Source organism: Lissotriton helveticus, chromosome 6 (assembly GCF_964261635.1).
Source record: "Lissotriton helveticus chromosome 6, aLisHel1.1, whole genome shotgun sequence".
Taxonomy (NCBI): Eukaryota; Metazoa; Chordata; class Amphibia; order Caudata; family Salamandridae; genus Lissotriton; species Lissotriton helveticus.
This window is the reverse complement of record NC_136067.1, coordinates 1,788,267,302-1,788,295,179: the sequence shown is the minus strand read 5'-3', so window position 1 is coordinate 1,788,295,179 and position 27,878 is coordinate 1,788,267,302. Positions and strand designations below refer to the sequence as shown.

General features: G+C 44.0%; 1 protein-coding gene across 3 annotated transcripts in view; it reads left to right on the top strand.

Moving 5' to 3' along the window:
• PPM1B (protein phosphatase, Mg2+/Mn2+ dependent 1B) overlaps nt 1–27,878 on the top strand; it is a 187,626-nt gene that overhangs the window by 87,994 nt on the left and 71,754 nt on the right. For all 3 annotated transcript variants that reach the window (XM_078649681.1, XM_078649682.1, XM_078649680.1), the window contains one exon: nt 5,206–5,317. In XM_078649681.1, the coding sequence (XP_078505807.1) occupies nt 5,206–5,317 (112 nt within the window). The remainder of the gene's footprint in view (nt 1–5,205; nt 5,318–27,878) is intronic.

Here is a 27,878-nt window from a genome sequence, read left to right as displayed (position 1 = left end):
CATCTTGGTTTTTGGGAAAGATTCTGTGGAGCACAAAGCCAGACTAAGGGAGGTGTTGAGCAGGCTATCTGATTGGAATCGCACTTTGAAAGCTGAAAAGTGCAAGTTTGGTATCAAGTTCATAACATATCTTGGTCACATAGTGTCCAGTGAGGGCATTGTTCCCTAAGATGAGTTAGTTAACACAAGTGTGCATATGAGCTCTCCCACTTCTCGTGAGGGGTTAATGACATTTTTGGGAATGATCGAGTTTTATTCCAAGTTCATGAAAGGATTTGCTGAACTCGGTGCCAACACGAGATCACACTAAAGGAAGGGTGTCGTGTTTTCATGGGAATCCCTCTGCGAAGAAGAATTCCAATTGCTCAAACTTCATCTCATTTTGGCTCCCAAGCTTAGGAACTTTGATTCTCAGAAGAGGTCCGTTGTAACCACTGACGCTGGTCTCAAAGGTTTGTGTGCCCTCCTCCAGCAGGAAGTAGAGTTTGGTACAGAGACCATCATGTTTCTGACTAGAGCATTGAAGCACACTGAGGCCAAGTACTCTGTTATTGAAAGGGAGGCTTTGGCCGTGTTCTGGGCTGTGAGGAAACATAAAACGTTCTTGTGCGGGTCTTCATTTATCATACGGACTGATCACAAAGCCCTTGTGGAGACTTTCACAAAGGAAGGTGTCGACTCGATATCCAGTCGCATTACCAAGTGGGTCATTGCTTTACAGGCGTATGACTTCATTGTGGAATACCTACCTGGTGTTTGTACCACTGTTTCTGATGCTCTTTCCAGGTTGGTTCCCAGTGTTGAGTGTGGTTCTGATTTGGATGGGCTTGCAGATGACGGTCTGTGTACGTGCTGTCAGCACGTTTTCTGAAGATAGATGGCGTGAATAATTGGTTCAGGATGATGTGCTGGTTGAGGTGATGAGGTGCACGACTGAGGGTTGGAGCAAAACGAAGCAAGCCTCTGATACGTGTCAAAATTACTGGGTGGTGCGTGATGAGTTGTCTGTTAATGACTTGTTGTTCAGGGGGGACCAAACTTTTTCCTCCATCCAACCTCAGGAGTGAAATATTGGATCTTACTCATGACACGCACCAAGGCATGACCAAATGTAAAGAGCTTGTGCGAATGTCATATTGGTGGCCTGGCAAGGACAAGCACATTGAGCGCTTGGTGTGTGATTGTTTCATATTTGCCTGGAGTGACAAGTCAAAGCAACCAAGAATACAACCCATGGTGTTGAGGAATATCTTGCCTTTCGGTCCTTGGCAGGATATTGTGGGTCCCATCCATGATCAAGAAAGGCGATCTTAACTGATTGTAGTGATGGATATGTTCTCTAGATTGTCAGAAATGTTCTTAACCTACTCCGTAGAAAGCAGAAATGTAATTAAAGTGATCAACTGTTTGTTTGGTATGGAAGGGATTCCTCCATCAATCCTCACTTGTAATGGGGTGCAGTTATCTAGCGAGATGGTAAATTTTCTTCAAGGAAGAGGAATAACTCAAAGTGTGCATTGTACCATCCTGAAACCAACTGAATGGTTGAACGGCTCAACAGAGTCATAAAAGAGACGGTCTCTCTGGCGAAATCCAGTGCTATGGATTGGAAGGCTGAGATTTGTAAAATGATCGAAATGTACAGGGTAACTGCACCACCGGGAAAACCCCATTTGAGCTTTTTTGAGGAAGGCGTCCCAACACTTTGATTGAACCTTCCTGGGTGAATGCATATACTTTGCAGACTGGTCATTGTGTGGGTGGTCTCGATTGGCGAGGAACGTAAGATTGGCTTTAATTACAGAAAGGCTGTGAAGGTAACAACGGTGCGCGTGGGGGATGTTGTTATGGTTAAAAATCCCAGGAAGAGCAGCATCCCCCAAGTTTTTCAAGCCCATTTGTGTCATTCGAATTTGTACCAATGCTGTGAAAACTCAAGACCACAGAATATGGAATCTTAATCGTGTGATGGTTTGTAGTGGCAACATGGGTGGGGGTTACACAGAACGGGTGGAGTCCACCGAATTGTCTGGTGACAGTAGTGGTGACGAAGGCTGTAGCAAATCTACTGGTGCATTACATAGTGTAATCAAAAGACCTGGTTATTTGAAAGATTGTTAAGACTATTGTGTTCCCTGTGTTTTTTTTTCTTCTCTTGCTTTTTCTTTCATGTTTGATAAGGGAGGGAGGTGTGTGGTATTCCCTGCCTGAGCCTGGAAGTCTGTGATGTCACTGGAGAGTTGGCTCCGGCGATTGAATGTGCGTGCGTGGAAAGTACAACTTTTTAAAAAAAATAAGTGTAAACAAAACAATGATACTTTTTTATCCTTCCATCGCACAATATAAAGGCGACTTCCAATAAAGCCATCTCTGAACAGTCCAGGCTTCAGCTGTAGATACCTGTTGAGTTAAACTCAAGCGCCATTTTGCCTTCTGTCACCCTCCTTTCCCCTCAAGTATGCCAAGGTCACAGTATTTTAATTCAGTGAAAGACATAAAATGTGCACAGCAGAAATGCAGCCAGCTAACATCCGACCAATGAGCATGCAAACTCTCCTAACTTTGGGTTGTCAAATGAGATCACAAATAGTCTAAGGATCTCAAACTCCATATTTCTGCTTATGTAGCAAATTTCTTATTACTTAACCAAAAGAGGAAACATGTTCAAAACATAAACCGCTTCATTGCCTTCAATTTTTTATTTATTCATAGCAGATACTGCAGTTTAAAATGCTTTTGTATCACATTTGTATAGAAAACGGCATTGATTTCTTACTACCTTTAATTAATGTTATTGTGTATTCTTTCATATGTAATATTGGAGACTTTTTTTGGGCCCGATTTTACCGTATTCATTTGTTTTCTATCACATGGTGGAAACAAAAGTGACAGAGCTGCAAGCTTACCTTAGCAGCTCCAAGCCTTTGTGTGCTTACTGCTTTTTCGTCCTGATTTTAATGTGGTCGTGTGTACTCTGTCACTTGCTAGGAGCAGAACTGTGAGAGCAAAACTGTAAGCTTCTTTTTGAAGCTCGTAGTGCTTGTTTGTTTACTGGTGTTTATCATTGCTCTCCCTGATAATGTTGCTCTCCTTTCTACCCCACTTTTGTGCCCCTAGCTCCCTGTCTTTTCATATTCCCCCAACTTCCTCCCCTAACTAGTACTTTTCCCACTTCTCCGCTACAGCCAATAGGTCTCGCCTTTGAGAACTTACAAGTGTTTAGCCATGCAACAGTTGATGATATTGCACTAAGAATATTGTGCTAGATAACTAAACACGTATAAGGTCCCAAACGCGAGACGTATTGGCAATGCCAATGCTTGTTACTTTTTGTAAACCCTTCAAAAAAAAAAAAGAATTAATGGGATTATATCACACAAATGAAAGCACGCTTTCTGAGTCAATTCCTGATTTCAAGCCAAGTTTGATATAAAGCTGTCCAGTGGTTTTGATTGTAGACACAAGCAAAATGTCCTATGGGAGTTAGAATGGAGAAAAATACATCACCCACCCCTTGTTGGCATGCTGAGCCTTAGCTGAGTCCACAAAATTTGGTGCAGATCCATCCATGGAGTTAGTTATTGGCAAATAAATAAAAAAAGCCTTTACAATTCTAAGCACATCTGAAACATAGGTATATTGTGGCAACTGCCACTGTTTAAGATTTGCAAATCTGGGGTGGGGAGGAAACTAAATCTTGCCTAATGCCCATGCATTCTGGGACACGGCTTATGCACAACTGTGGTTTGACATACAGTCCCTCCCTGCTGCTGCTTAAGGCTGCTGGCTGTGTACAGATGGGATTACCTACCTGTTGCCGGATGGGTTTAGGGCCTGGCCAGAGCCCTGCAGTCAGCCTTTGTTGTGCACATCCTTGCGCTATGTGGTTGACCTCTCAAGGAATTAAATGTGGTGCCTGAACGGTAATACATATGTCAATTAAAAAAAAAAAAAATACTGAAAAAACTATTAAAATTGAGTTATGGTTGTGGCTCAAACATATGAAACCACTGAAATATGCCTGTTATGGTTTCTAAGGCATACAACACACACCACAACTCCGCTGCTGCCCCCCATGCTCATAACACCAATATGCCAACAGCACAACAACAAATAAAAAGCAATCAATAGAGCAACATAGTGGCTCGCACAAGTTATGACATCTGTGGTGTGCCTTGCAGCGCAGAATTGGCTAATTTCAGTGGTTTTGCACATTTGTGTAAGAGCCCTAACTCAGTTTCTATTTTTTTTCAGTGAACATATAAAGAGTACAGAAATGGGCATAGTGTAATATGCCATTTATTGGCATTTTTATGTGTGAAGAAACCTTGATTAGCAAGGCGAAACCTCGTGCATTGTGAGGGCCCTCACGTCCTGCAACAGCAATTGCAAAGTGCACATTATACTTTGCAAGGCATTAACCTTACATGCAGTTGTGCAGTTATTTCAAGCGAACTAGTTTAACAAAAGCCTATAATTTTAACAGCGTCACTAGGGGTTAAATCACTATGGTGAGAAAGAACTCACAAACTGGCCCTTGTGAGTATGCCCCATGTTTATTCTGTAAATGATTCTAGAAATGGATTCCGTGTTTTGTTTTCTCAAGTCATTTTACTGTGTTTACATGGAATTTTACCTTTTTACTTTTGTAATGTATGGATGTTTAATAATACACTTGCTCCAAATAACTTACTTGCCGCAGTTATTTTAGGTGGAATTGCATTAATATTTGTGTATGTTGCACACACAGCTATGTGTGTGTGTGACAAGGTGCGTATTTTATTGGCTTGTTTATACATGATGTACTTAGCCCTGGCGGACAGCTGATCATTTACATAGTTAGGCAGAACATATGTCAAAGCTTTCCAAAGAGACTTTTCTCCCCTAAATTGTTTGTTTGGTGATATGTTATGGGATAGTTGACTGTTAAATACTACTTTTTATTTGAAATACCAATGCTTCAAACGTGCACCATGTTATGAAATCTTTTACTGCGAAAGGGTTGCCTAGTGAGAAATAAGCGGTTCCATATGATGTTTCTAAGGTGCTAGATTAGATTGCAGAGATGATAGGCACTTCTTAAGAGCCAAGTATATTCAGGAAGAATGTACAATCTGAGCTGTTCTTTTTCACAGTATTGGAAATAGTAGATAAAAACATTAGTAGTTTTGTTTGTTTTAATTAATCTTCTTTTTATCCAAATAGAAATTATGGAAGGCGCTAGTGAAGAAGGCATGCCAGATCTTGCTCATGTAATGCGCATCTTATCTGCAGAAAATATCTCCAATTTACCACCTGGTGGAGGTCTAGCTGGCAAGTAAGTGAATAATATATTGATTCCTTTAATTACTGCAATTGTTTTTTTAAATTCACTGTTATTTGTTTTAAATAAATCTTTCAGATAACTATTAGTCAAATATTTGCACTTTCAGTGCCTAAGAATCATGACTGAGCTGTCGCTGTGATCGCTGTAGTGTCAGCCACCCTCTAAATGATCATCATGGGAATGCCTCTTGAAGCCCACTCGGCACCTCATCTTAAAACGTACTGGTCATTGGCAATCTAGGACTTTATACAGTAAATGCTCACTTAGATTTAAATCACTGTGATGCTTGCTGTACTATAGGTATGATGCACTGCTGCCTCCTGCAAAATTACGCCAAGTAGCCCCGGCCTTCACATCTCTGAATTCTCTGAACTGATTAGGTCTTCTCTCATGGCAATATTTATTACAAAATGAAATGCACAAAACAGTAATCTAAAGTGACGTTACCTCTGTAACTAACCATGCGGCAGCAGAAGATTAATCCGTGTTTTACAATACAGAACACACCCAAGTATTGTCAGACATTTAATGTTTTTTCTGTTATGATACTAAGTGCACCAGCTACTGAAATAAGTCTAGCTAAACTTTAAAAAGGGGCTTCACTGGACTTTGTAGCAGTTTTTGTTGGTGTCCTCTTTCGGGAACTTGAGTAGATCGACAGAGCAGTCCGTGTCTCTGCCATGGGTTCCACCTTCTTATGCATCTACTCTTAATCCTGCTGCAAGTTCCGTCCTCAATGCACTGACATGTTATCTTCCGCAAAGGTAAAGTGTTATTTCCCCACCATCATGCACCTGCACAGGAAGTTACATCACTTTTACTACCTCATTTAACTCTTCAGGGTGTCCCACCGCCAGGCATTTCCAGCAAAGGACTGACTCATATAAGGGTATTGCCCGTTTGCCTGCATGAGCACCAGAACTGCTGTTCCATTGAAACTTATAAGATTAGATCTAATTATGTCCCTCAGCAAGCACCCTATATTTTGCAATCTCCACAATCATACCCAGATCTAGATGACCTTGACACACTCACTTGCACAACCCATAGACCCATCCCACTACTTCACACACCCTCATGCTACAGAACTCATTCTCCAGTATTGAATCTTTCATAGATTCACATGCTTGAATCTTCCCCATCGACTTGGGAGTCCCCTTTTAGTCACAAAAAGAAGCAGAAAGCCAATCATTACACAGTAAAGTCGAAAGGAGTGAGATTGTTAGCCAATTCACATAATTTTAGGAAGAACCAAACTTCAACCAGTCAGAAATGTTTTTGAATACTCCTTCCCCTCAAGAGTCACCACACCTTAGATTTCTAACAGCACGTCATGTGAAGGGAGTCTTCTGAGCTCTATTCACTTCTTTTATCCACTTTTGCTTTGATTTTTTCCCGCCCTTTAAATGCCACATTACAGTGGATCTGTGATTTCCCTCACAATTTTACACCATGTCAAAAGGGTCCAAAAAGAGGTTATCTAGACTCTGTTGGACCTGTGGAAAACAGGGTTTTCTCCGAGGACCCTCACAAAGAATGTCTGTATTGCCTACATCCTAGTCACAAGGCAAAGGACTAAGTATAGCCGAACATTTTCTGCAAAAACCCTAAAGAACAGGGAGGCAAGACTTCTTCTGTAGCTACAGAAGAAGAAATTAGGAGTCACTGCGGGCTTTGGAGAGGATGAGCCAGAAATGTTAACTCCAACCAAGAAAAGTTAGGAAGGTATGAAACATAATCCTGTAAACATCCACCTAACAAGCTGGAAAATGGGAAAGAAAATGGAGAGAACTGCAGGCGTCCACAGCACAGTTCTAGACATCTATCATCTCTCTTGGGTCTTCTAAAATGAGGAAAATAAGGTCAACCTACTAATATTACTTTGGCTTCTTCAGATATAAAAAAAATCTGCCTCCGGATCTGTTCATAGACCTGACGTGTCAACGACAAAGGTGTTGGTGAGAACATTGATTGCAGCATTATAGTCTGCCAACTACACTTACCACCTCTATATCATTGGCATTATCGACATCTTGCTTGATATTGACTTCTTCATCAACAAGGCAATCTGTCCATTCAGGTGTCAAAAATGTTGATGACTGTCTACAAGAGAGTGGATTACTTAATTAACTTAACCGTTGACAGCCGCTCGGTAACCTACTGTGGCCCCATCAACGATCCAGACGAAGGTTGCACAGTGCAGATTCCATCACTTCCTGTAAGGCCAGCACCGTCGACAGTCATGTTAATGAGCATAACAAGCTCTGAAACCATACCAAACTTCACCAAGCAAGGTCTCAACTTTGCCGCCTGCCAAGATTAATCACAACTTGACCTCAGTCTAACAGCAACCCATAAAAAGTTAAGCATTTACAAAACAGTATCATTAGAGAAGAGTTGTAAAAAGATAAAAACTGATCTAACCCTCCTAAAACAAGTTTTTTTTAAGAATAGGGATAATAAATAACTTTCTGCGAGCCTCATAAAAACAAAAAAACATTAAAAAGTGCATTATGTCCTGTGGAGACTGACCGTAGCAGCCACAGGGCATGAGGCACTGACCCCTGAGCGCACATAGTTGTGCCAGGAGATAGTGAAAAAGATCAAGCATATAGGCTCGGGGTGATCAAACAGTTCAGCCCTGCCTAGCCTAGAGAGGCTGCTCTTATATCCTGGAGCCATCGGTTGCGCATGACGTGGTCAAGAGAGACAATCCTTTAAAATCTTTGAGTAAGTTTTCTTGCTTCACCCAAATCTTTAACCACAATGCTAGTGGACGGAAAGCCAATTTGTCGGAAAGAAAACATCCCCAGCTCTTCACGTACAACGTAGGACAGGGTGCTTTGCGGTACTGAAAGGACCCGTCGCAGGAAGGATTTTTTCAGCGATTTGCAGGGCCTCTACCCCAATATGACCCCATACCTCACTCCTATAGATGGCCTTTGAAATACATTTCGCTTTATAAATCTTTAAATGGGCCCCTATTGGTTCCCCCCAACTCTAGAAGCAAAGTTGAAGACAGCTGCAGTTGTTTTGACTAGGTCCCCTCTCTTACAAGTAAACAAGGGGCCCCAACTCAAGGTATCATAAAACACTACTACCAAATAGAAGATGTTGGTCTTGGGTATTGACAAGGTCCGTAACTTAAAGGTGGACTGCTTGGCTTTACGGGATCCCACTTGCATGACAAACTATTTGGTATGATTAACTGTCAGGTAGCAGTCTTTTCAGCCTAAAACGCTATGTAGTAGAATGACTGGAGGATTCAGACATTGAAAATAAAACATTTTCATGTGTGTTATTTAACACTTGCTAAACAACTGGAAAAAACGGATTTGTTTTTTCATCAGGGTGTCCTTCTCCACGTTTCTAGGAAAATGCACTACGCGAGAACAAAATTAGAAAGTGGAAGCAGTAGGCTAGTGTGAGAGAGTGAGTTCCTGTTGCAGTACCCCCCCCCACCCACTTTTTGCCTGATACTTGATGCACTTTTCCTAGGTGTGCCTTGGGTCCCTGCCAATCAGGTACCCAGGGCCTGTGTTTCTTCCCTAAAAACTATACTAAAGCCTAAACCCAATTGGCATCTCTGGCCACATATCAGACACTAGTAAATGGTACCCTAGGTACCCAGGGCATTGTGACCAGAGATGACCCCTAAGGGCTGCAGCACTTATTGTGCCACCCTTAGGGGCCCTGTACCTTGACACGGTCACACTACCTTTGCAGGCTGCGTGTCTAGGTGCAGAACTAAACAAAGAGTCGACATGGCACACATCCCTGTGTGCCATGCCCAAAACCCCACTGCCCTGGCACACCCTCTAGCTGGGTGCCCTATGCCAGTGGTGTGGGCACGGGTGCATGAGCCCTGTGCCCCCACAGTACCCAGGGCCATTCCTGGGCATTTTAAGTTCAGTGATGCCATTAAGAGTATATGGTGCTGGGAGGTTGTCATTACGAACTCCACAGCACCATAATGGCTATACTGAACACTGACAAGTTTGATATCAAACTTCTCAGCACATTAAACCCACACTGATGCCAGTGTGGGATTTAATGTAAAATGCACTACAGAGGACTTCTTAGAGATGCCCCCTGAAACCTAACCTACAATTCACGTCTGGGCAGAGTGGCTGCAGAGGCTGCCACACAGCAGACATGTTGCTGGACCCCTGGGTGGAGAGCCCCTGCTCTCCTGGGCCTGCATCAATGCATATCCTGGGCGAGGTGCTATGTCTCCTCCCCCAGGATGGACCGGGGGAAGCTTCAAAGGCATGCCGCCTCTGAGAGCTTCTCCAGACCATTTGCTGTACCCAGCAACTGGCCCCCACCCATTCTACCCCCACTCTGGCGGGAAGACTGGCGGGAAAAACTGCTTCAGGAAGGGGGGGTGCCAACCTTTGCCAACTCCACCCCTCAGGTGGGGGAGGCGAGGTGAAGCACGACCCCGGGCTCCGGCCATCTTGTAGATGGGGATCCCTGCCCAATCCCAGCTAGGCTCTTGCCCCCCCTCCCACAGGAGAGGAGCAGGCTAGGTGTACTCATCCCAGGACAGGGACCCATTGGTCCCTGCCCTTGCCCTACCTGTAACGCCCCTAAATTTAGTATTTAGGGACTCCCTGAACCTTCCTTCCTCAGATCCAGATACCAAAACAAGAAAGAGGAACCAGAAACAAGAAGACCTGCCGTGCAGCTGCTAAGAAGAGGAAGACGCCAACTGATTTGGCCCCAGCACTACCGGCCTGTCGACCCTCGAACCTGCTCCTGCTAAACCCCGGCGTCTCCAGTGGTCCGCAACCTCAAAAACCCCGGAGGACCTGACTGCCTTGTGACTCACTACCTGGGTCTCCCACGAGCGGTGGTACTGCTCAAAGCAAGTAATAAGCCCTGGCATCACCCCCGAACCGCGAACCCTGCACACTCTGCACCCGCCGAGCCTGGCCTGTGCTGGAGTGAACCAAGACCCTAAGGACAACCCCCCCCCCGGCGATTCTGACTCGGAATCCAGTGCCCAAGGACCCTCCTCGACGACGCCTGCAGCCTCGGGACAAAGGACCCCTCTGACCGCGACCAGCAGGGGGTAAGATTTCCCGACCAAAAGACACCCGGCGCCCCACAGCCCTCTGTGCCCAACTGCTGGGTGCCTACCTATCCTCCAAGATCCCAACTTACCCATCGAAGTGTTGGTCACTCCTGAAGATCCACCGTCCCCGAGCCTGCAGCCTTTGTTCCCTTTTCAAGCTCCTCATTGGATAACATTGAGCGCCTGGCGGCTCAAAAGCACCCTGCACCCAGCCGCCTGAGTACCCTATTGTACTTCCCCCATTTGCCCTGAGCAAGTGACCAGGAGCCCAGCTCCCACAGCCGCGTGGCCTGCTAGACAGCAGCCACCAACCGAAGGCCCCTGCCTCTCATTGGATAACATTGTGCCTAACTACCTCTGCACCCGGCCGCCCCTGTGCCGCTGAGGGTGTACTAACTGTATCTACCTGACCCTGGGGGACCCCTGAGTCTAAGCCCAGAACCTTAACTTCACCAGTCGAGTATTTACCTGAAAATCGATGACTCACTTTCCTGCCATTGGATAACATTGACTGGTTTAACTCGAAAAATCTTTTAAGTGTGAAGTTTTGAAACTTTAAAATCATCTAAAATCAGCCGAATAACGAATTTCGAATTACTCACCTGTGATCAGGAGAGAAGCCAGTACTGTACCTTGTAGCCCAGTACTGGACCGCAAAAGTAATCACAACCGTGGTTGCTAGTAATCTAAATTTCTGCCATAGGAAACCATTGTCTGCTTTTCTGTGAAATTTCTGCTAAGTGTGAAGTTTTGAAATGTTAAAATATTCACCTAAAATCAGCCGAATATCGAAATCCGAAGTACTCACCTGTAATCAGGAGAGAAGCCAGTACTGTACCTTGTAGCCCAGTACTGAACCACAAAAGTAATCACAACCTGTCTGCTAGTAATCTAAATTTCTGCCGTACAGGCCCTTTATAGGGGGAGATGTCTAACACTAACACTACCACCCCGTATCTGCAGGATACGTTTAGTGGTTTTCTTGGCAGGTGGAGGAGTAGGGGAGGTCTCTAATGGCTCTGGGAGTGTAAAATTAAAGGTTGTAGATGGGGGAAGGAGGGCTGTGAGCAATATTTTGACACTCGAATAACAAAACACCAATCTTGCCCATGGCATCATTACAAATTTCGCTGGAAGGTGATTTTTTATTAAAGGAATTTCCATGGGCCCTGTCCTGAGCTTTTCTTTTTACCCATTACTGCACGAGCAACCGCAACACTTGCTAGGATTGGAAGAAAAAAGCACAGAAATGTCCTTATACCATACCACAATACTTGCACATTTGAGAATAGGAAACTGCCCAAAGTCTCCAGAGAAAGGCCCACCAAAAAGGTAATGCTTTGCTTCAAGATCCACAAATAAATGATGTTCAGCTCCTTCAGGCGTGGGTCATCAGGCAGCAAACCTTGATGTAGAACAGACCGCCATCCTCTTCAGAATGATGTTGGAATTCAGCTGGGTTTGAATTCAGGCATGGGCTGCCCCTCAACAATCCATCAAGATTCTCCTCTGCCTTGACCAAGTCGTGGATCCCACTCCACCTCCAGTGACTCCTCTGTATCCAGCAAAGTCCCTCCGTGCAATTTCCCTCAATGGCTCCTCAGCATCCGGAACCTCACCGGTTGGTGAATGGGTGCCTATACCAGATCATCTGCCAGTTCATTGGGAGAAGATTGGGGGGGGTATGGAATCAGCTGACCCAAAAGAGACACAGGACAGTGTGTTCTGTGGTGGATGGCAGACTGTATTCTTTGCTGTGATAGCAGCAATGAGGAATCCTCATGGAGAATGCAAATATAAGAGCTGCTCTCGCAGGGCAGGTCCAAGGCAAAGAAATAGTTGTCATCCATTTAAAGAAATCATTCAAGTATTGCAATTCCTGCTGCTAAGGTGCTCTGCAGCCCCCTAGTTTTACACAGGATCCAGCACTAAAACAGGCACTCAGCTTTGCCCTCTCTGCTGTTGCATAAAAAGGTAAACTACAATAAAATGCAAAAGTGCTTTAAAATGAACTGGTTGGGAAGCGATGGAAAAAAAATACAGAGCTCGACCTTTGATGAGACGAATCCTAGTCAATTGCCATGTGCTGTCTTCAGTTCCACCACACCTATTTACTGCAAATGAGGTGCCAGAAAAAAAGTGCTTTCAAAGGCACAGCCTGTACTAGTCCATAAATGGTGGAAGAGGTGTGGCGCCGCGGCCAGGGCGACTGACTCCGGAATCTGGGGATCACGGTTCAATCCCCGGCAGCAGATTCTCCCAGCACCATGTGACTCTGGGCAATAGATTGCTTAATCTTCCCGACGGCCCCCAGTGCCTAGAGACCCTTACGGGTGATTGTGCGCTTTACAAATGTGGATTATTATTATTATTGCCGTAGGAAACCATTGACTGTTTTTCTATGAAATTTCTTCTAAGTGTGAAGTTTTGAAAACTGAAAATATTCATATAAAATCAGCCGAATTCCGAACTACTCACCTGTGATGAGGGAAGAAGTCAGTACTCTACCATTCAGAACAAATACTTACCCGTAAAAGTAACACGTACCGGGTTTATTAGTAATCTGTATTTTCTCCATAGGAACCCATTGTCTGCTTTTCTATGAAATTTCTTCTGTCTACTTTTGAAAACTTGAAATATTCTTTAAAAATCATACAAAATACTGAAACGCAATTACCTACCTGTTTTAAGTTAAGACCCCAGTGCTGGCCACAGGAGACCAGTGCTGGATTACAAAAGTAACGCGATCGTACTTTACCTGCAACCTGAATTATGTCCCATTGAATAACATTGTCAGATTTACATTGAAAAGTTTTTAAGTGTGAACTTTTAAAACCGCTTTATATTCAGGAAAATTCACTACAGTAACTAAAATGTTTTTGCTAATCTGGTTTCAGCTTAGACCCCAGGACTGAACCTAGGATCTGGTCCTGGGACTACTAAAGTAATCTGTATAGTAATCAACTGTACTTGCATGTGGAAACTCATTGAGCTCAATGCTATAGTGTGTTTTAGGGTTGTGCTGCTTACTGTCAATACTGTATTGAGTGCACAAACTTTATTGCTCCTTTGCAAAGTAATTACATGAGAGTACTCATAACAAGAAAAGTATATTTTTATAACTGTTGGTTCTAAAAATAAAACAACTATATCTGTGGATATAAAAACAATTGGCCTGGACTTCAGTCCTTGAGTGTGTGAAACCTTTTGCTGACTGTGTGTGTACAACAAATGCTTTACACTGTCCTCTGGTACTGCCTTACTGCTCGACCAAGCTACCACTTTGGAGAGGAAGGTCAGTTCTGACTTTTACCTCTGTTATACCTCTGGGGTTGGTGGACTCTATACACCCTGTACTTCATTTTAGTCCAGTATATATAGAGCCACTTTCTCACAGGTAGTGCAGTTTGTCCTTGCAAAATGTGCCATCTTTTAGCTGTGCCACTGATCTCTACATCTGCCAAACTCTTGATAAGCGACTGGGCTTCGGTGAACTTAGATAATGTCTTTATACTTCATTAGTTCCTTGACAAACCTATTTCTAGTGAGCCAGCTGTATATTCTACCACGGAAATGTTTGTGTTCACTCCACAACAGTACTACGATTTTTCAATGCGGAGATTGTGTGTACAGTCCTGCCACATTTCATGGCTATCTCTGCACCTTTTAGGGCTAAAAGGCTACTTTGACAATTGCCAGTAACAGGCACAAGTGGTTACATGATGTCCAGGCAGGTCTAGAACTGGGTTGTCCTAGCCTTTCCTTGAGTGTCTGAATAAGGTTTCAGAAGTATTGGTCTGTCTTTGGTTATGGCAGGTATTCTTATTACTCTTTTTACAGTGGCACTCTGATTTACGTGTAGTACAAGCACCTTTGTCAAAAGATGTTCATCTGCAGGACTTGGTGAAGTAGGTTGCATGATCAAACTGTGCTCTGTCTGAGGCTTGGATGACCAAGTTTATCAAGGTAATGGGTTCACTGTCAAGGTATTGGGCTAATGGGAGGGGCTTCCTTGAAATGCTGGGCAAGATGCTGACTTATGGTCTCAAAGGTTCATCATCCAAGGTCCCCAATTAGCCTCAATCTCCTTTGTTAAACTTGGTGGTAGAGTACTACTTAGTTCTCTTCCAGAGGATACTCATCAAAGTCATAAGCAGTGAATTATCCCCGCCCATGTGCGGGACCCAGGAGCTTATAACTGTATGTATGTATGTATGTACGTACAGCCCTATAAAATCCAAACTAAAAGAGGGACAAACAGCCAGAAAATAACTCCGCCATACTTGCATAGTAATACATTGCTTAAGAAAACTTGTAATAGATACCATACACCCAAATGGCTTCATACAAGAATTTCTTTTTTTAACAGAACAAGGAAAAAAAACAGTATTTGAAGGCAGTTTGGCCCATAGGCTGCATAGCAATTACTGTCCTGAGACAGAAAAGAAAACTGGCACCTCGCCTTTAAGACTTCCAAGAATCTAGGTACTTTGCCTTTAAGAACCTCAGAGAGCCCTATGCTCCCAGCATTCACAACAGGTGACAGTTAGGTCAGTTCTTTTTTCCGGCTCCTGTGAGGATTCTGGAGCTTGAGCTCGACACTTTTTTGACTTTTTAATCCGAAATTGTTCTTTGTTTGCTGTTTAGCATTTCTCCTGTGCTGGAAGATTTTCCTTCTTTTTCTGACAGAAACTTGTCATCTTTTTCTGTTAAAATGCCAGCTCTCTTCAGAAATTGTCCACCTTGTGGAAAAAAGATGGCTTGATCAGATCCACCCTCTGTGTGTATCGCCTGTTTTCCTTCTTCTCATAAGGTAGACGCCTGTTATCACTGCCAGAGGTTTTCCTCAAGAACACTCCGTGATAGAGAGAGGATTCGGCCTCAGGCGGTGATGGAGAGAGGAAAAACACGTCCAGAAAGAGGCCTTGGGGATCAAGAGCCCTCTCATCAGAAGCATCGACACCTTCTACAGTCTGCCTCTAGAACGTCGAGAAAAAGGAAGATTCCAGCTTGTTCGCCGTCGGTGTCGCAGCCACCGTCGAAGAAAAGGCCTGAACAGTCTCCGACGTCGAGACGGCGTAAGTCTCCATCGTCGAGAAAGGCCTCGACGTCGAAGCATCTCGCTTCGGAACCGAGGTATGGCCAAGATGTGGGTCTATCGACGTCGAAACATGTATTGTTGTCTAGAGCCCCATTGATGTCGAGACACTCTCCGTAGGTCGACGTTGAGAAGCTTGCTGACGTCCAAGAGACCTGAAGACCGGTCGACGTCAAGAGTAAGACACCATTCGACATCGAGATCGCCACACCGTCGACGTCACCACGACGTCGCCGTCATTCGAGGTCAAGATCACCGCGATGTCATGCCAGGGTGACGTCGAGGTCTCCTGTGAAGACGTCGAAACCTGCACAGCCCTTGACTCCTGCAGGGGATCATCGTGGTTAAACGTCGAGGGAGGGACAGTTGTCGACGTCGAGGCCATCGACTTAGAGGGACAAAGAACATGCTTGGTCCTTGGAGGAGGTCGCCGGTGCATCTCGTTCTCCCTCAAGATCTTCGTCACCTGAACTTAATATTGTACAGATTTCACCAGAGGGCTCTCCAAAAGTTGGTGCAGAACCTAGGCGGAAGAAAGCTAGGTCTATCGGCAGTAATGGTTCGGACTATTCCCATACCTACTCTCCTTCCCGCCTGTCAAAATCTCCAATTCAAACGCCTCGGAGATCTCCACGAAGATCAAGGACACCCACTGTGGTATCTTCAAGAAGAAGAACTCCACCTAGATCGCGCTCTCCGCGATCCCGTCGGAGCCATTCAAGGGACAGATCTAGGTCTTTTCATTCTTCTTCAAGGAGGAGTCCTCGAAGACCTCGCACTTGGTCTACCTCGTCTACCAAGTCCTCTGGGAGAGATTACTCTCCTACTTGTACTTCTACACCTCCATCACGAGTTTCACCTGTGGACGATCTCACTACTTTGAATGAGATGTTGTGTCGAGGAGCGAGTAAATTAAATATAAAGATGTCGGTCCCTACTGTATCCACCAAGGTAATCTTTAAAACCCTACATCACCGTTCCTCAGCCAGACCATTGCTTCCACTTGTTCCTGGCATTATTGATCTTGCTACTCAAACTCCTGCGACAGTGGGGTCTGTGCTAAGAAATATAAGGCCCCTGATCAGGATCCATTATTTCTTCGCTCAGATCCGCCCCCAGATTCCATCATTGTGGCAGCGGCTAGGAAAACTCAGTCATCGATGTCTTCATCCTCCGCTCCTCCAGATAAAGACAGCAAAGTGATGGATTCCATGGGCAGAAAAATGTGCAACACATCGGCCTCTTTTATGAAGGTGTCCAGTGCCTCTGCTCTATTGGGAAGATACGACAGGTCCTTATGGGATTTCCTGGGTCGTTTTGTAGACCAGCTTCCTAAAGAAGATCAGCAAGATTTTTGAGAAATCTTACATGAAGGAGGTCTTGTCGCTAACCAAGTGATTAGCGCCTCAGCGGATGGGGCTGATTTGGCTGCTCACGAATACGCTCATGGTATCTGTTCAAGACTGGCTGCATGGCTACGATTAACAGGCCTTAAACTGGAAGTACAGGGAAAGATCACCTATTACTTTAAGATTGGTTTTATTGCTAGTGCTACATTGCTAGTCCGTGAATTGTGGGGTATGGGCTTGCTATTCTATTCACTTCTTAGGACTATTGATGAGTACCCCCTGGAAGAGAAGGATAAGTTACTTACCTGTAATCCTGGTTCTCTTCCAGGGGTATACTCATCAAAGTCCTAAGCACCCTGCCCGCCTCCCCAGTCTAGCAATGTTTAGTACTGGTTTTAAGTGGTATTTTATACGCCTTTACAAAAAAAACTTACCTGTCACCTGTGGTGCATGCTGGGAGCATGGGGCTCTCTGGGGTTCTTAAAGGCAAAGTACCTAGATTCTTGGAAGTCTTAAAAGGCGAGGTGCCAGTTTTCTTTTCTGTCTCAGGACAGTAATTCCTATGCAGCCTATGGGCCAAACTGCCTTCAAATACTTGTGTTTTTTGTCCCTTGTTCTGGAAAATAAAGAAATTCTTGTATGAAGCCATTTGGGTGTATGGTCTCTATTACAAGTTTTCTTAAGTAATGTATTACTATGCAAGTATGGCTGAGTTATTTTCTGGCTGTTCGTCCCTCTTTTAGTTTGGATTTTATAGGGCTGCATAGTTATTTATTATATGTGTATTTATTATATGTGTATGTATGTATGTGTATGTGTATATATATATATATATGTGTGTGTGTATGTATGTGTGTGTATATATATATATATATATATATATATATATATATATATATATATATATATATTTTATAATATATAATATATATATTATATAGATTTGTTATAAGCTCCGGGGTCCCGCACATGGGCGGGGATAATTCACTGCTTATGACTTTGAGTATACCCCTGGAAGAGAACCAGGATTACAGGTAAGTGACTTATCCTTGTTTTACACCAGTTGTCTGTATTGATTCCTAGGTGTAAGTGCTCCCTTTTATGAAGCAGTTTCTACCGCAATGTGTATGTCCTTTGATTTAAGAGCCCGCGGGCTCCATAGCAGGGGAATCAACTACTTTAGAGCGGTCTGTCTTTTACCGCTGGTCAGATTGTACTTTCAGGAGAACAATGTTTGCCAGAAACTAGACCTCTTCATCCGTCCTCTAATTGAACTCCTTTATGATGAGCATCAGTTTGTCTTTAGGTAGCCACTAAAAAGTAAATCGGGAGAGCAAAAATGATGCTCTGATGGATACATCTGCCTATGGATTCCTCACCTTTTTGAATTACCCCAATGCGCAGCATTCCATGGAACCTTTTCGCCTCACCACTCCCACATCGACGAGGACATTACAATGGAACGGCTCCGCACGAGACTCCATGTGACGAAGGAAGGGGAATACCAGAATGAACATGGATGGGCTGACAAAGGAGACATTTTGGATCCTGACCCTGATTTTGAGGGTTTTGCAGGAGGCTAGTGTCTTGGACACCTCTGCTGATTGGGGCCTGCCACTGCCTGAGGTGATCACGTATCATGCTGTGATTAGAAATGCGGTGATAAACAGAGTGTCTGAATTAAGCAGACCACTCTTACCCAGTCCAAAGATCAGGGCTTGATCCATCACCGTTATTTAGCTCACTGCCCCATCCCAGCTCAGAACCTGGCTATATGCAAATTAGTCTGTCCCTGGCCCAGTGTATAAGCTAAAAAACGGTGTTGGATCTAGCCCTGATCTCTTGACTGGGTGAGAGTATTCTGCTTAATTCAGAAACTCTGTCCATCACCACCCCTTGTTGTTAAATAATGTGATTAGAAATGCTGCAGACCTTTTGGAGTTGCCTCTTCCTACAGCGGAGGTAAAATCAAATATTCTTACGGAGGTTCTTCATTCATTTTCCTCTTTATCAGAACTTTTGCTGCCCTTCAATGAGGCATTGATTGAGCCCATTTTGGATGTCTGGCAGAAACCAATGTCCACTCCAGTGATTTCCAGGACTGTGGCTAGGAGATTAAAGGTGGCTCCTGGGGATCCTGCATTTCTGTCCTCCCATCCTTCGCCGTAAAGCTTGGTGGTCCAGGTTTCGTGCTCTTCAGATGCCCAAGCTGGTGCCGGCCAAGTGATCCAGTCTGGACTGGACACAGCCAACTGTAGCCAGAGCAATGGCATCGTCTGTGGCAACAAGTAGACATGCCTGGTTGCGTGACTCAGGATTCTCGCACAGTGTCCAGGCTACATTGCTGTATTTACCCTTGGATGGGTCCCGCCTGTTTGGGGCTAAAGCGGATTCGGCGCTGCAGCTCTTTAACCCCTTCCATGCTCATGACAAGGTCAGCTCGTCATGAGGCACACTGGAGCTGTGCTAATGACGAGCTGACCTTGTCATGAACAATGGGAATTGTAAAATATCAGCGCCCAGCGGGAATTGCCTTAGCACCAATGTGGTTAAGGACAACAAGATCTGTAGGACTTCAGACCCAACCCAGGACCTTTGACAGTTCCTCAAGTTTTGTGGCTTGGCAAGAAGCTTGTCCTTTGGTGCCAGTCAACAACTGCAGCAGCAACGGGCAAATCCATGTACAGGTCCTAAAGGGGAAAGGGCAGAGATAGTCTGCGGGGTGCTGCCTGGCGACATGTCTCCTCCTCCTGTCTCTCCATCTGTTGTTGCAGGGAAACCACTCTAGCTCTGCCATATGCTTCTCCTGTGAGAGGACGGGTGTCCCATTTCTACCTCGTTGAAGGTCTGTTACTACAGACCTTTGGGTTTTGAACACCGTATAAAATGGGTGTGCCCTGACCTTCTAGGAGTTCCTCCTCCTTTCCCTCACCGTCAAGGCTTTTGTCCGGAAGAGCATCTTCTGCTTCTCCAGCAGGAGGTTTTGTCATTGGTGCAATCATGGTAGTTCCAGAGCAGGAAAGAGGTCGGGGACGCTACTCTCAGTACTTCCCGATCCCCAAAAAGGACAGTCCTCGACATTAGGAATTTGACCTCAAACATAAGAAATTCAAAGATTCACTGGATGGTAACTTTCACATTCCCATTCTGAAGTTACATCAGATGTATCTCCGTTTTACAGTTGGGTCTAAGCATTACCAGTTTGCGGTCCTTCCGTTTTGGTCTTTCTAAATCTTGGGACTTCACAAAGGTGCTGGCGGTGGTAGAAGCACATCGCAGAAATTCGGGGATTTCCTGTTTCCCTATCTGGATGACTGGCTGCTCAACGCAAAGTCACCAGTTGTTATTCAACTTGGGGTTTTCAAAAAATGTACCCAAGTCTCACCTGGTGCCCTCTCAGCACAACGTGTTTATAGGGGCACTACTGAGTTGTCCTTCCCGCCTCCATAGAGGATTCAATACATCCAGGATATGGTTCCACTTTTTCAGAATGGAGCGCCTGTTCCAGTCCTGCAGGTCTTGCACCTGCTCAATTGGTTTGCTACCTGCATACTGTTGATCAGCCATGCACGTTGGCATATGAGGGCCCTCCAGTGGTGTCTCCTCTGGCCGTGGTTTCACCACAGCAGAGATCTAGAGGAACTGCTTGAAATCTCCAGAGACACTGCAGAAGATTTGCAATGGTTGAGTGTTCCAGGCAACCTGCCTCTGGGGAAGCAGTTTCATCTTCCTTCTCTGGTGGCCACAGTGATTAGGGATGCCTCCACTGGAGGGTGGGGTGCTCATCTGGGTGATTTGGTGACCGGGGAGTTGAATGTGCACCCGGACAGTCTGTCTGCAATATTCATCCGCTCACTAGTGGTGGCTCCATCCAGAGGGGGTTCTTTCCATCTTCAGGATGTGGGGGTTTCTTTGGTTGGACCTTTTTGCCACGAACGTGCACTGCCCATCATTCTGCAGTCTCCAGTGTCTGACGCAGGGGGTGTTGGGGGACACGTTTAAGTTAGAGTGGGGCTCACAACTTCTTGACACATTCTCCCACCAACCCCCTTCCCTTGATTCCTCTTGTTCTGAGAAATATTCGCCAAGACCTGGCCCAAGTCCTATTCATCGCCCCGGATGGCCGTGAAGGGTGTGGTACACAGATCTCCTTCTCCTTCTCGTGGCAGACCGCTCGCAATCACAGGGGCAGGCTCTACACCCCCACCTCCACAGCCTGCACCTTCATGCCTGGAGATAAAACAGGGCAACCAGAGTTCTTTCTCTCTCCCACCTGATGTGGTGGACGTTATTTTAGCAGCCAGAAGGCACTCCACCAAATCGGTCTATTCTTTAAGTGGGCCAAATTGGTTAAATGGTTTTGAGAGATCGATTGATCCCTTAAAGGCCCATTTATCTGATGTTCTGAGTTTCTCTTTCCCTGTCGCAACAGGGTTGCGCAGTAGCTACTGTTAAGGGCTACTTATCTGCCTTGTCAGCTTTTCTGTTTACCAGCTCAACCCTTGTTTAAATCTCCCATAGGTATGAGATTTATTAACATCTTGGGTGTTCATGATGGCTCCACGCTGTCATGAGACACGGTAGGCGTGTGCTCATGACGGCATGGAGCCGTCTTGCTGCTGCCACTCACCCACGTGACACTAATTCCTCGCCTCTGCGGGTGAATTAATGAGCGGGCGGGGTCATGACGGCACCACGCCGTCATGAGCACACAGCGCCCTTGGCTCAGGATGGCGTGGAGCCGTCATGAGCACCGAAGCTCCACGCTTTTACAAAGCATTATTTCTTGGGTTCGGAAGTGAGGAGGGACCGGCTTTTTGCTCTTTGTTGCAGAATTTTTTGGTATAGGCGGGCTGGCACCCTCCTCCGAGAGCAGTACTGCTTGGGGTATCCATTCAAAAGGTGAGAAATCCACAGGCAGATGTATTCATCAGAAGACCAAGTTACTTACCTCTGTAACATTATTTTCTGGTGGATACAGTATCTGCCTGTGGATTCCTGACTAACTCACCCGCCTCCTAATTTCCTGTCGGTCTATACCAAAAATTAATTGATTTATATTTTGTGATTAATAAATTGAACCATGGATTTATTTGGTATAAGGAAATGTCTGATATGGATTTCCACGTTTGGTTTTGTTTTGAATACCTGTGAGAAGGTTGTTAGCTCACCCGTTTCACGCTCGAAGGCACGGGAAAAAATGGGTGAAACTTAATTCAGCATGGAGACTAGATCGTATGGCTGCGATAACGTCACGCAGTCGCGTGCCCAGCCATTCCATTGTGACGTCGACTTTTGGCTGAGGAAAAGTCAGTGGAATGCTGCAAATTGGGGTAATTCAAAAGATGAGAAGTCAACAGACAGATACTGTATCCACCGGAAAACGCGTAACTTGTTTTTATCTTTTATCTTTTTGTTGAGATATCAAGGTTTTTGGTATTAAAACCTAGCTCTTTAGGCAATACCTGTAAGCATGTAGGGCCTAGTAGTCAGGGGATTATTATTTTTTATTTTTTTTAACTTATTTTCTGTATATGTTTGTTTGATAAACAGGTCTTCTATTGTACTTCATTTTCCTCCTTCAATGAACGATTTGTTTCAAATATTTGTATTTTACTGCTTTGCGGTGATCTTCAGTACCTAGTTTGTGCCTTATGTAAAATAACTATGTATAAAATAACTATATGCTTATTACTTATATTATGGGGGTGAAAAGGCAGCAGATATTTTCGTGAGGTGCTTACTTCCTATTCCTGTTTCACTTTGTTTGATATATCCTGCAACCCTTTCAATTATTTACATCACCGCTCCTCCTGGCCTGCCCCTAAAGTTAAAAACGAAATGGGAAATGCTGCAGGCAAAGGTGAACCTGCCATCTATTAAAATGGAATTATAGATTGAGATGAACGGGGCACTGTAAATTGCACTAAGGCTGTGCTCTCTCTTCTCAAGACAAAAAGTTGTTTAAAAAACGATTTTCACTTTCTGTGTTTACTGTATTTGCCTGTGGTTGCCACAGTTAAAAAATTTAGTTTTAGCCTGCCTGTAATTGCATATTTTATCACCTGTGTTGTTTTAAACTTGTGGTTTTCCCTGCCCATGATTGCCTCCATTTAGAGTGTTGAATTGTGTGATTTGCAGTCCAGCCTCTGTAGTTTGTCCCTCTCATTCCTTGGTGACAATTCTGTTTTCCCTCCAAATTTCTCCTTTGCTCTGTGCTAAGACCTGTATGTTAAACAGTGCACTCCGAGCAACCGTTTTGTGTTCATAAGCTAGTGAAACCAACCACCCTCCCCCGCAACAGGGATTTTCTACATCAGAGGGTGCTTCTGTGAGCTGTTTAAACTGTGTTTTACTAGGGCCTGTGCACTTTGTTTTTTGGCCAGCAGGGGGAGTAAAGTTTTATTCAAACAGTATTGTTAGATTTCAAGTTAGTGAGGCCCTTACCTGCTGAAGTCCAAAGTGTGGATTGAGCCTGTCTGTCTCCTATGAGATTCTGAACAGGAGAAGCAGCTTCCAACTCCCTGGCCAGCAAACCTTGTCTGAGGTCGCTGGAACCTTATATGGTCTGCTAGTGGTTGGTACATGTCTACACTGATTGGTGGTTGAATCTGGTGTTTCTATTGGATTAGGGTTAATGTCCTCATTGGTTGGGTATTTGAGGGTTCTGATTGGTTTCTGGGTCTGTGATTCAATCATTGTAGGGCTGGGGCTAGGGTTAGGATTTCTATTGGAAGTAGGGACTAGGGCCTCCTATGTTATTGGTTGTTGGGAGTAGGGTAGGACTAGGGCTAGACCTTTAATTGGAAGTAGTAATTAGGGCTTCTGGTGTGATTGGTTGCTGGACTAGGTGTGGCGCTTAGAGTAGGGTTAGGCTTTCTATTGGAAGTAGGGACTAGGGCTACCTCTGCCATTGGTTGCATGGACTTGTTTTGGGACTACTTTTAGGGCTAGGGCCTTCATTGGACGTAGAGATCAGGGTTTTTGAACTGATTGGGTGCTTGGACCAGGGCTAAGATTGGCTGTAAGGTCCTGGTTTCCTATTGGTTCTAGATTTTAGGGCTAGTGTTGTGATTGGATAGTGTTAGGGCTAGGGTTCCCATTGGCTAAAGGGGTCACCTGATTACTAGGGCTATAAAAGGCCAGGGTTAGGGCGTCTCAGCCCGGGCGTTAGGGCTAAGGGAGGAGAGGACAAGGGCAGTTCCCTGTTTGAACCTGTTCAAGACTTGTCGGGACTAGGGCCAGAATCCGTGTGTCTGTTACTTTTCTCCTGAAAAAGCATATCCAATGCACTGCCCTTTTTCTCATCCTGTGCCTCAATTAATATCTTTAATCTACTTATATTTACCTCCTTTATGTATCTATATCCTTTCAATGTACTTATGGATCTATATATTTATCACTTTCTTCTAATTTAGCATTTCCAATGCACTACCCTATTCCTCAGCCTATACTTCTCTAAATATATTTATACTTCTCTAAATATATCTTCTAGCCCAACCTTCTGACTCATCTCACACTTCTTCTACTACTCCTTCCAATGCACTACCCTATCTCTCATCCTATACATCTATCAATATATCCTCTACATCCACTCTCTCATTTATCCCAAACCCCATACCACTACTATGATTGCCAAAATAACCCTTTCTAGACCCTCTCCTACTCTACCCCTCCTTGCATCATCTGACATCTTTTACTATACCGATCCCCTAAAACAAATCTTTCTAAACTCTCCCTCTGAGTCCTCCCCTCAAACTCCTTTTCACTCATCCAAAAGGCTCCTCCTATTGCTAAGACCTAATATATTAATATATATATATATTATAATATATATATATATATATATATATATATATATATATATATATATATATATATATATATTACCTACTGGCGGTCGCCAGTAGGTATATATAGCTAGGATTTTTTCTCTATGGGATTTTTGAAAATTCTATGTCTAATAACTTTGGCGTTTGTGGACGGAATTGGCTGAAATTTTCAGGAAAATGGCACATTTTGTTTCTGAGCAGCCCCTGAAAATTGGGGGGGGGGGGGGGTTCGTCCAGGGGGGTCGAGAAAAAAGGGGGGTCCCAAAACGTGTTTTTAACATTGAGTTTTCCATAGGGCGGTTGGCCTCACTTTTAGCCCGAACGGCTGAATGGATTTGCACGAAACTTGGCAAAATTGTAGGGACTGGTAGCCCGATGTGCCTTTTGTAGGTCTCAATATATGTGCTACAGTGGATTTTGAGAAATTAACGTTTAAAAAAAGATATATATCTGTAACAGCGGACCGGGCAGCGCTCCAGTTCGCGTACTTTTCGCGCAACGGAGCTTTGTGAAGCGAAGCTGATTGGTTCTCCGGCGTCTGTAAACATTCCAAACAGTCCGTAGCGGCCGCCATCTTGTCTCTCGGTAGGATCGAGAGACAAGAGGAGGCCAAAGCGAAGGGGCAAATGACCATAAGGGGGCATAGTAGATCCTCCCTGACCTCTTAGGTTTGATGTACCATTTTGCCAAGTTTGGTGTAATTCCGTTCAGCCATTCAGGCTGTAGACGTATCTAAATGTCAATAATCGAACGGCTGAATGGATTTGCACGAAACGTGGCAAAATATTAGGGACTGGTAGCCCGATGTGCCTTTGCTAGGTCTCAATATATGTGCTCCAGTGGATTTTGAGAAATTAACGTTCAAAAAAAGATATATATCTGTAACAGCGCTCCGCTTCGCGTACTTTTCGCGTTACGGAGCTTTGCGAAGCTGATTGGTTCTCCGGCGTCTGTAAACATTCCAAACAGTCCGTAGCGGCCGCCATCTTGTCTCTCGGTAGGATCGAGAGACAAGAGGAGGCCAAAGCGAAGGGGCAAATGACCATAAGGGGGCATAGTAGATCCTCACTTAGGTTTGATGTACCATTTTGCCAAGTTTGGTGTAATTCCGTTCAGCCATTCAGGCTGTAGACGTATGTAAATGTCCTATGGAAAATTGCATGGGGAAAACACATTTGAAAGTGTTGAAATTTAGAACCAATTAAAATGTTACTTTGGTTTTGTATTTGTGTGTGATGAAAGTTAATTGGTTATGTATATATCTCAAATGAGAGGAAACCACAGCCATTTTGTGATACTACTGTCTGAGGTACATTTGTGAGGAATTTTTGGTGGTGAATTTCTGGTGTTTGATTTACACAGTACTAACACTTCTCCTACTTTTAAAAAGGTGAGCTGTTAATTTGTAAGGGGAACTATGTTGTACACTTGAAGATAATTTGAAAAATGTTTTCTGTTATTTATTTGCAGTCCTTCTGTTATACTAAATACTTGATAAAGTTAGTTTTATATTATGTATTACTAAAAACGATAAATGAAAGTGATTATTTTTTTCTGCAATTTACAGCAAGCAATTTCAAAATAAAATGGCTCACAATGAAGAGACCGTGGCAATTTCTTTTGCATTGTCCACTACATTGATTGAAATTGAGAGCACCAATAATGAAATATTGTCACAAGGAGGAGATGACTTGTATGATTTCATTAGATTGATTGAAATTGACAGCACCAATAATGAAATATTGTCACAAGGAGGAGATGACTTGAATGATTCCACTACATTGATTGAAATTGAGAGCACCAATAATGAAATATTGTCACGAGGAGATGACTTGAATGATTCCACTACATTGATTGAAATTGACAGCACCAATAATGAAATATTGTCACAAGGAGGAGATGACTTGAATGATTCCACTACATTGATTGAAATTGACAGCACCAATAATGAAATATTGTCGCAAGGAGGAGATGACTTGAATGATTTTTTTGATCAATCTGTTGATGGCGAATTTATCGAATGTTTGGAGACCATAGAGTTACAAGAATCATCATTGCAGACTTTTAATGAGGAGATTCCAGATGAGATGATTGAAGAGGAAATTGCTGATGAGGACATGTTACTAGTTCTTTCAAATTTAGAAAACTCTGAAGAATAAATTTATATTTAGAAATCAAAAATTGTTTGAGACATTATTCATTTTTATTTTTAATTCATGAGGTTGTAGCGAAGTGATTGTAGTATAAAATGAGACTTATAGTATAGAGTGCAACATTTTTATGTTACATGGTAAGTTTACTCATATTTACTTCCCTTCTCCCACTATATTATCTCCAATGTGTATTTGACATCTCTTCTTCATCTCCGGCCTCCTTTCTCTCACTGTGTGTCTCTGATGCATCTTATCGCTGCTATTTTGTGTAATTACAGAAGAGAGTAAAATAAAATAGTTCGGAACGTGAAAAGGGGGCAAAGTAGAGTACCCCTCACCCCCTAGGCCTTCTCAGGCGGTCCCAAAAGGATCAGTTTCTGCTTTCCTGAGAGATTATGGTATGAGTTCCATATACCACAATAATTTGCATTACAACATGCAAGATATATATCTCCTATTACCAACTTTTGGAGATATTCGCGCTAAGCGCGAATATCTCCAAAAAGTAACACCTGCCCTGAGCAGTTCTTAGCCATGTTATCCAATGGGAGGTGGATAACATGGCTAAGAGCATTAGCTCGGTAATGCATGAATATCGCTGACTTTTTAGCGATATTCATGCATTGCGGCCGTTTTTTATCGCATTTGCGATAAACCTTGATAATAGCAAGGTTTATCTTCGATAATTTCTGACGATGCTTAGCGGTAAAAAATTCGTTGGTAAGCATCGTTAGCGATAAATATCGCTTAACTTTGGTAATATGCACCAACGTCTGTTAACGTTCGATTCGAAGGAAATGAGGAAGTGTTGAAAAACATTGTTTGCGCCATCTTGCCTTTTTTGAAATGCCACACTTTTGTCGTGCACGGCAGCCATTTTAGATGCCTTGACCAGACCCACTCTCTGCACGCTGTCGATTCGTAGCATGGCTCCCCACCCTCGCAAGCATCTTCCCCAGGCACTGGTCACCCCCGCTCTCTGTCTTATGCATGGGCAATAAACCTCCCCCCATCTGCGCTGCTCTTCCCTGAGAATCACA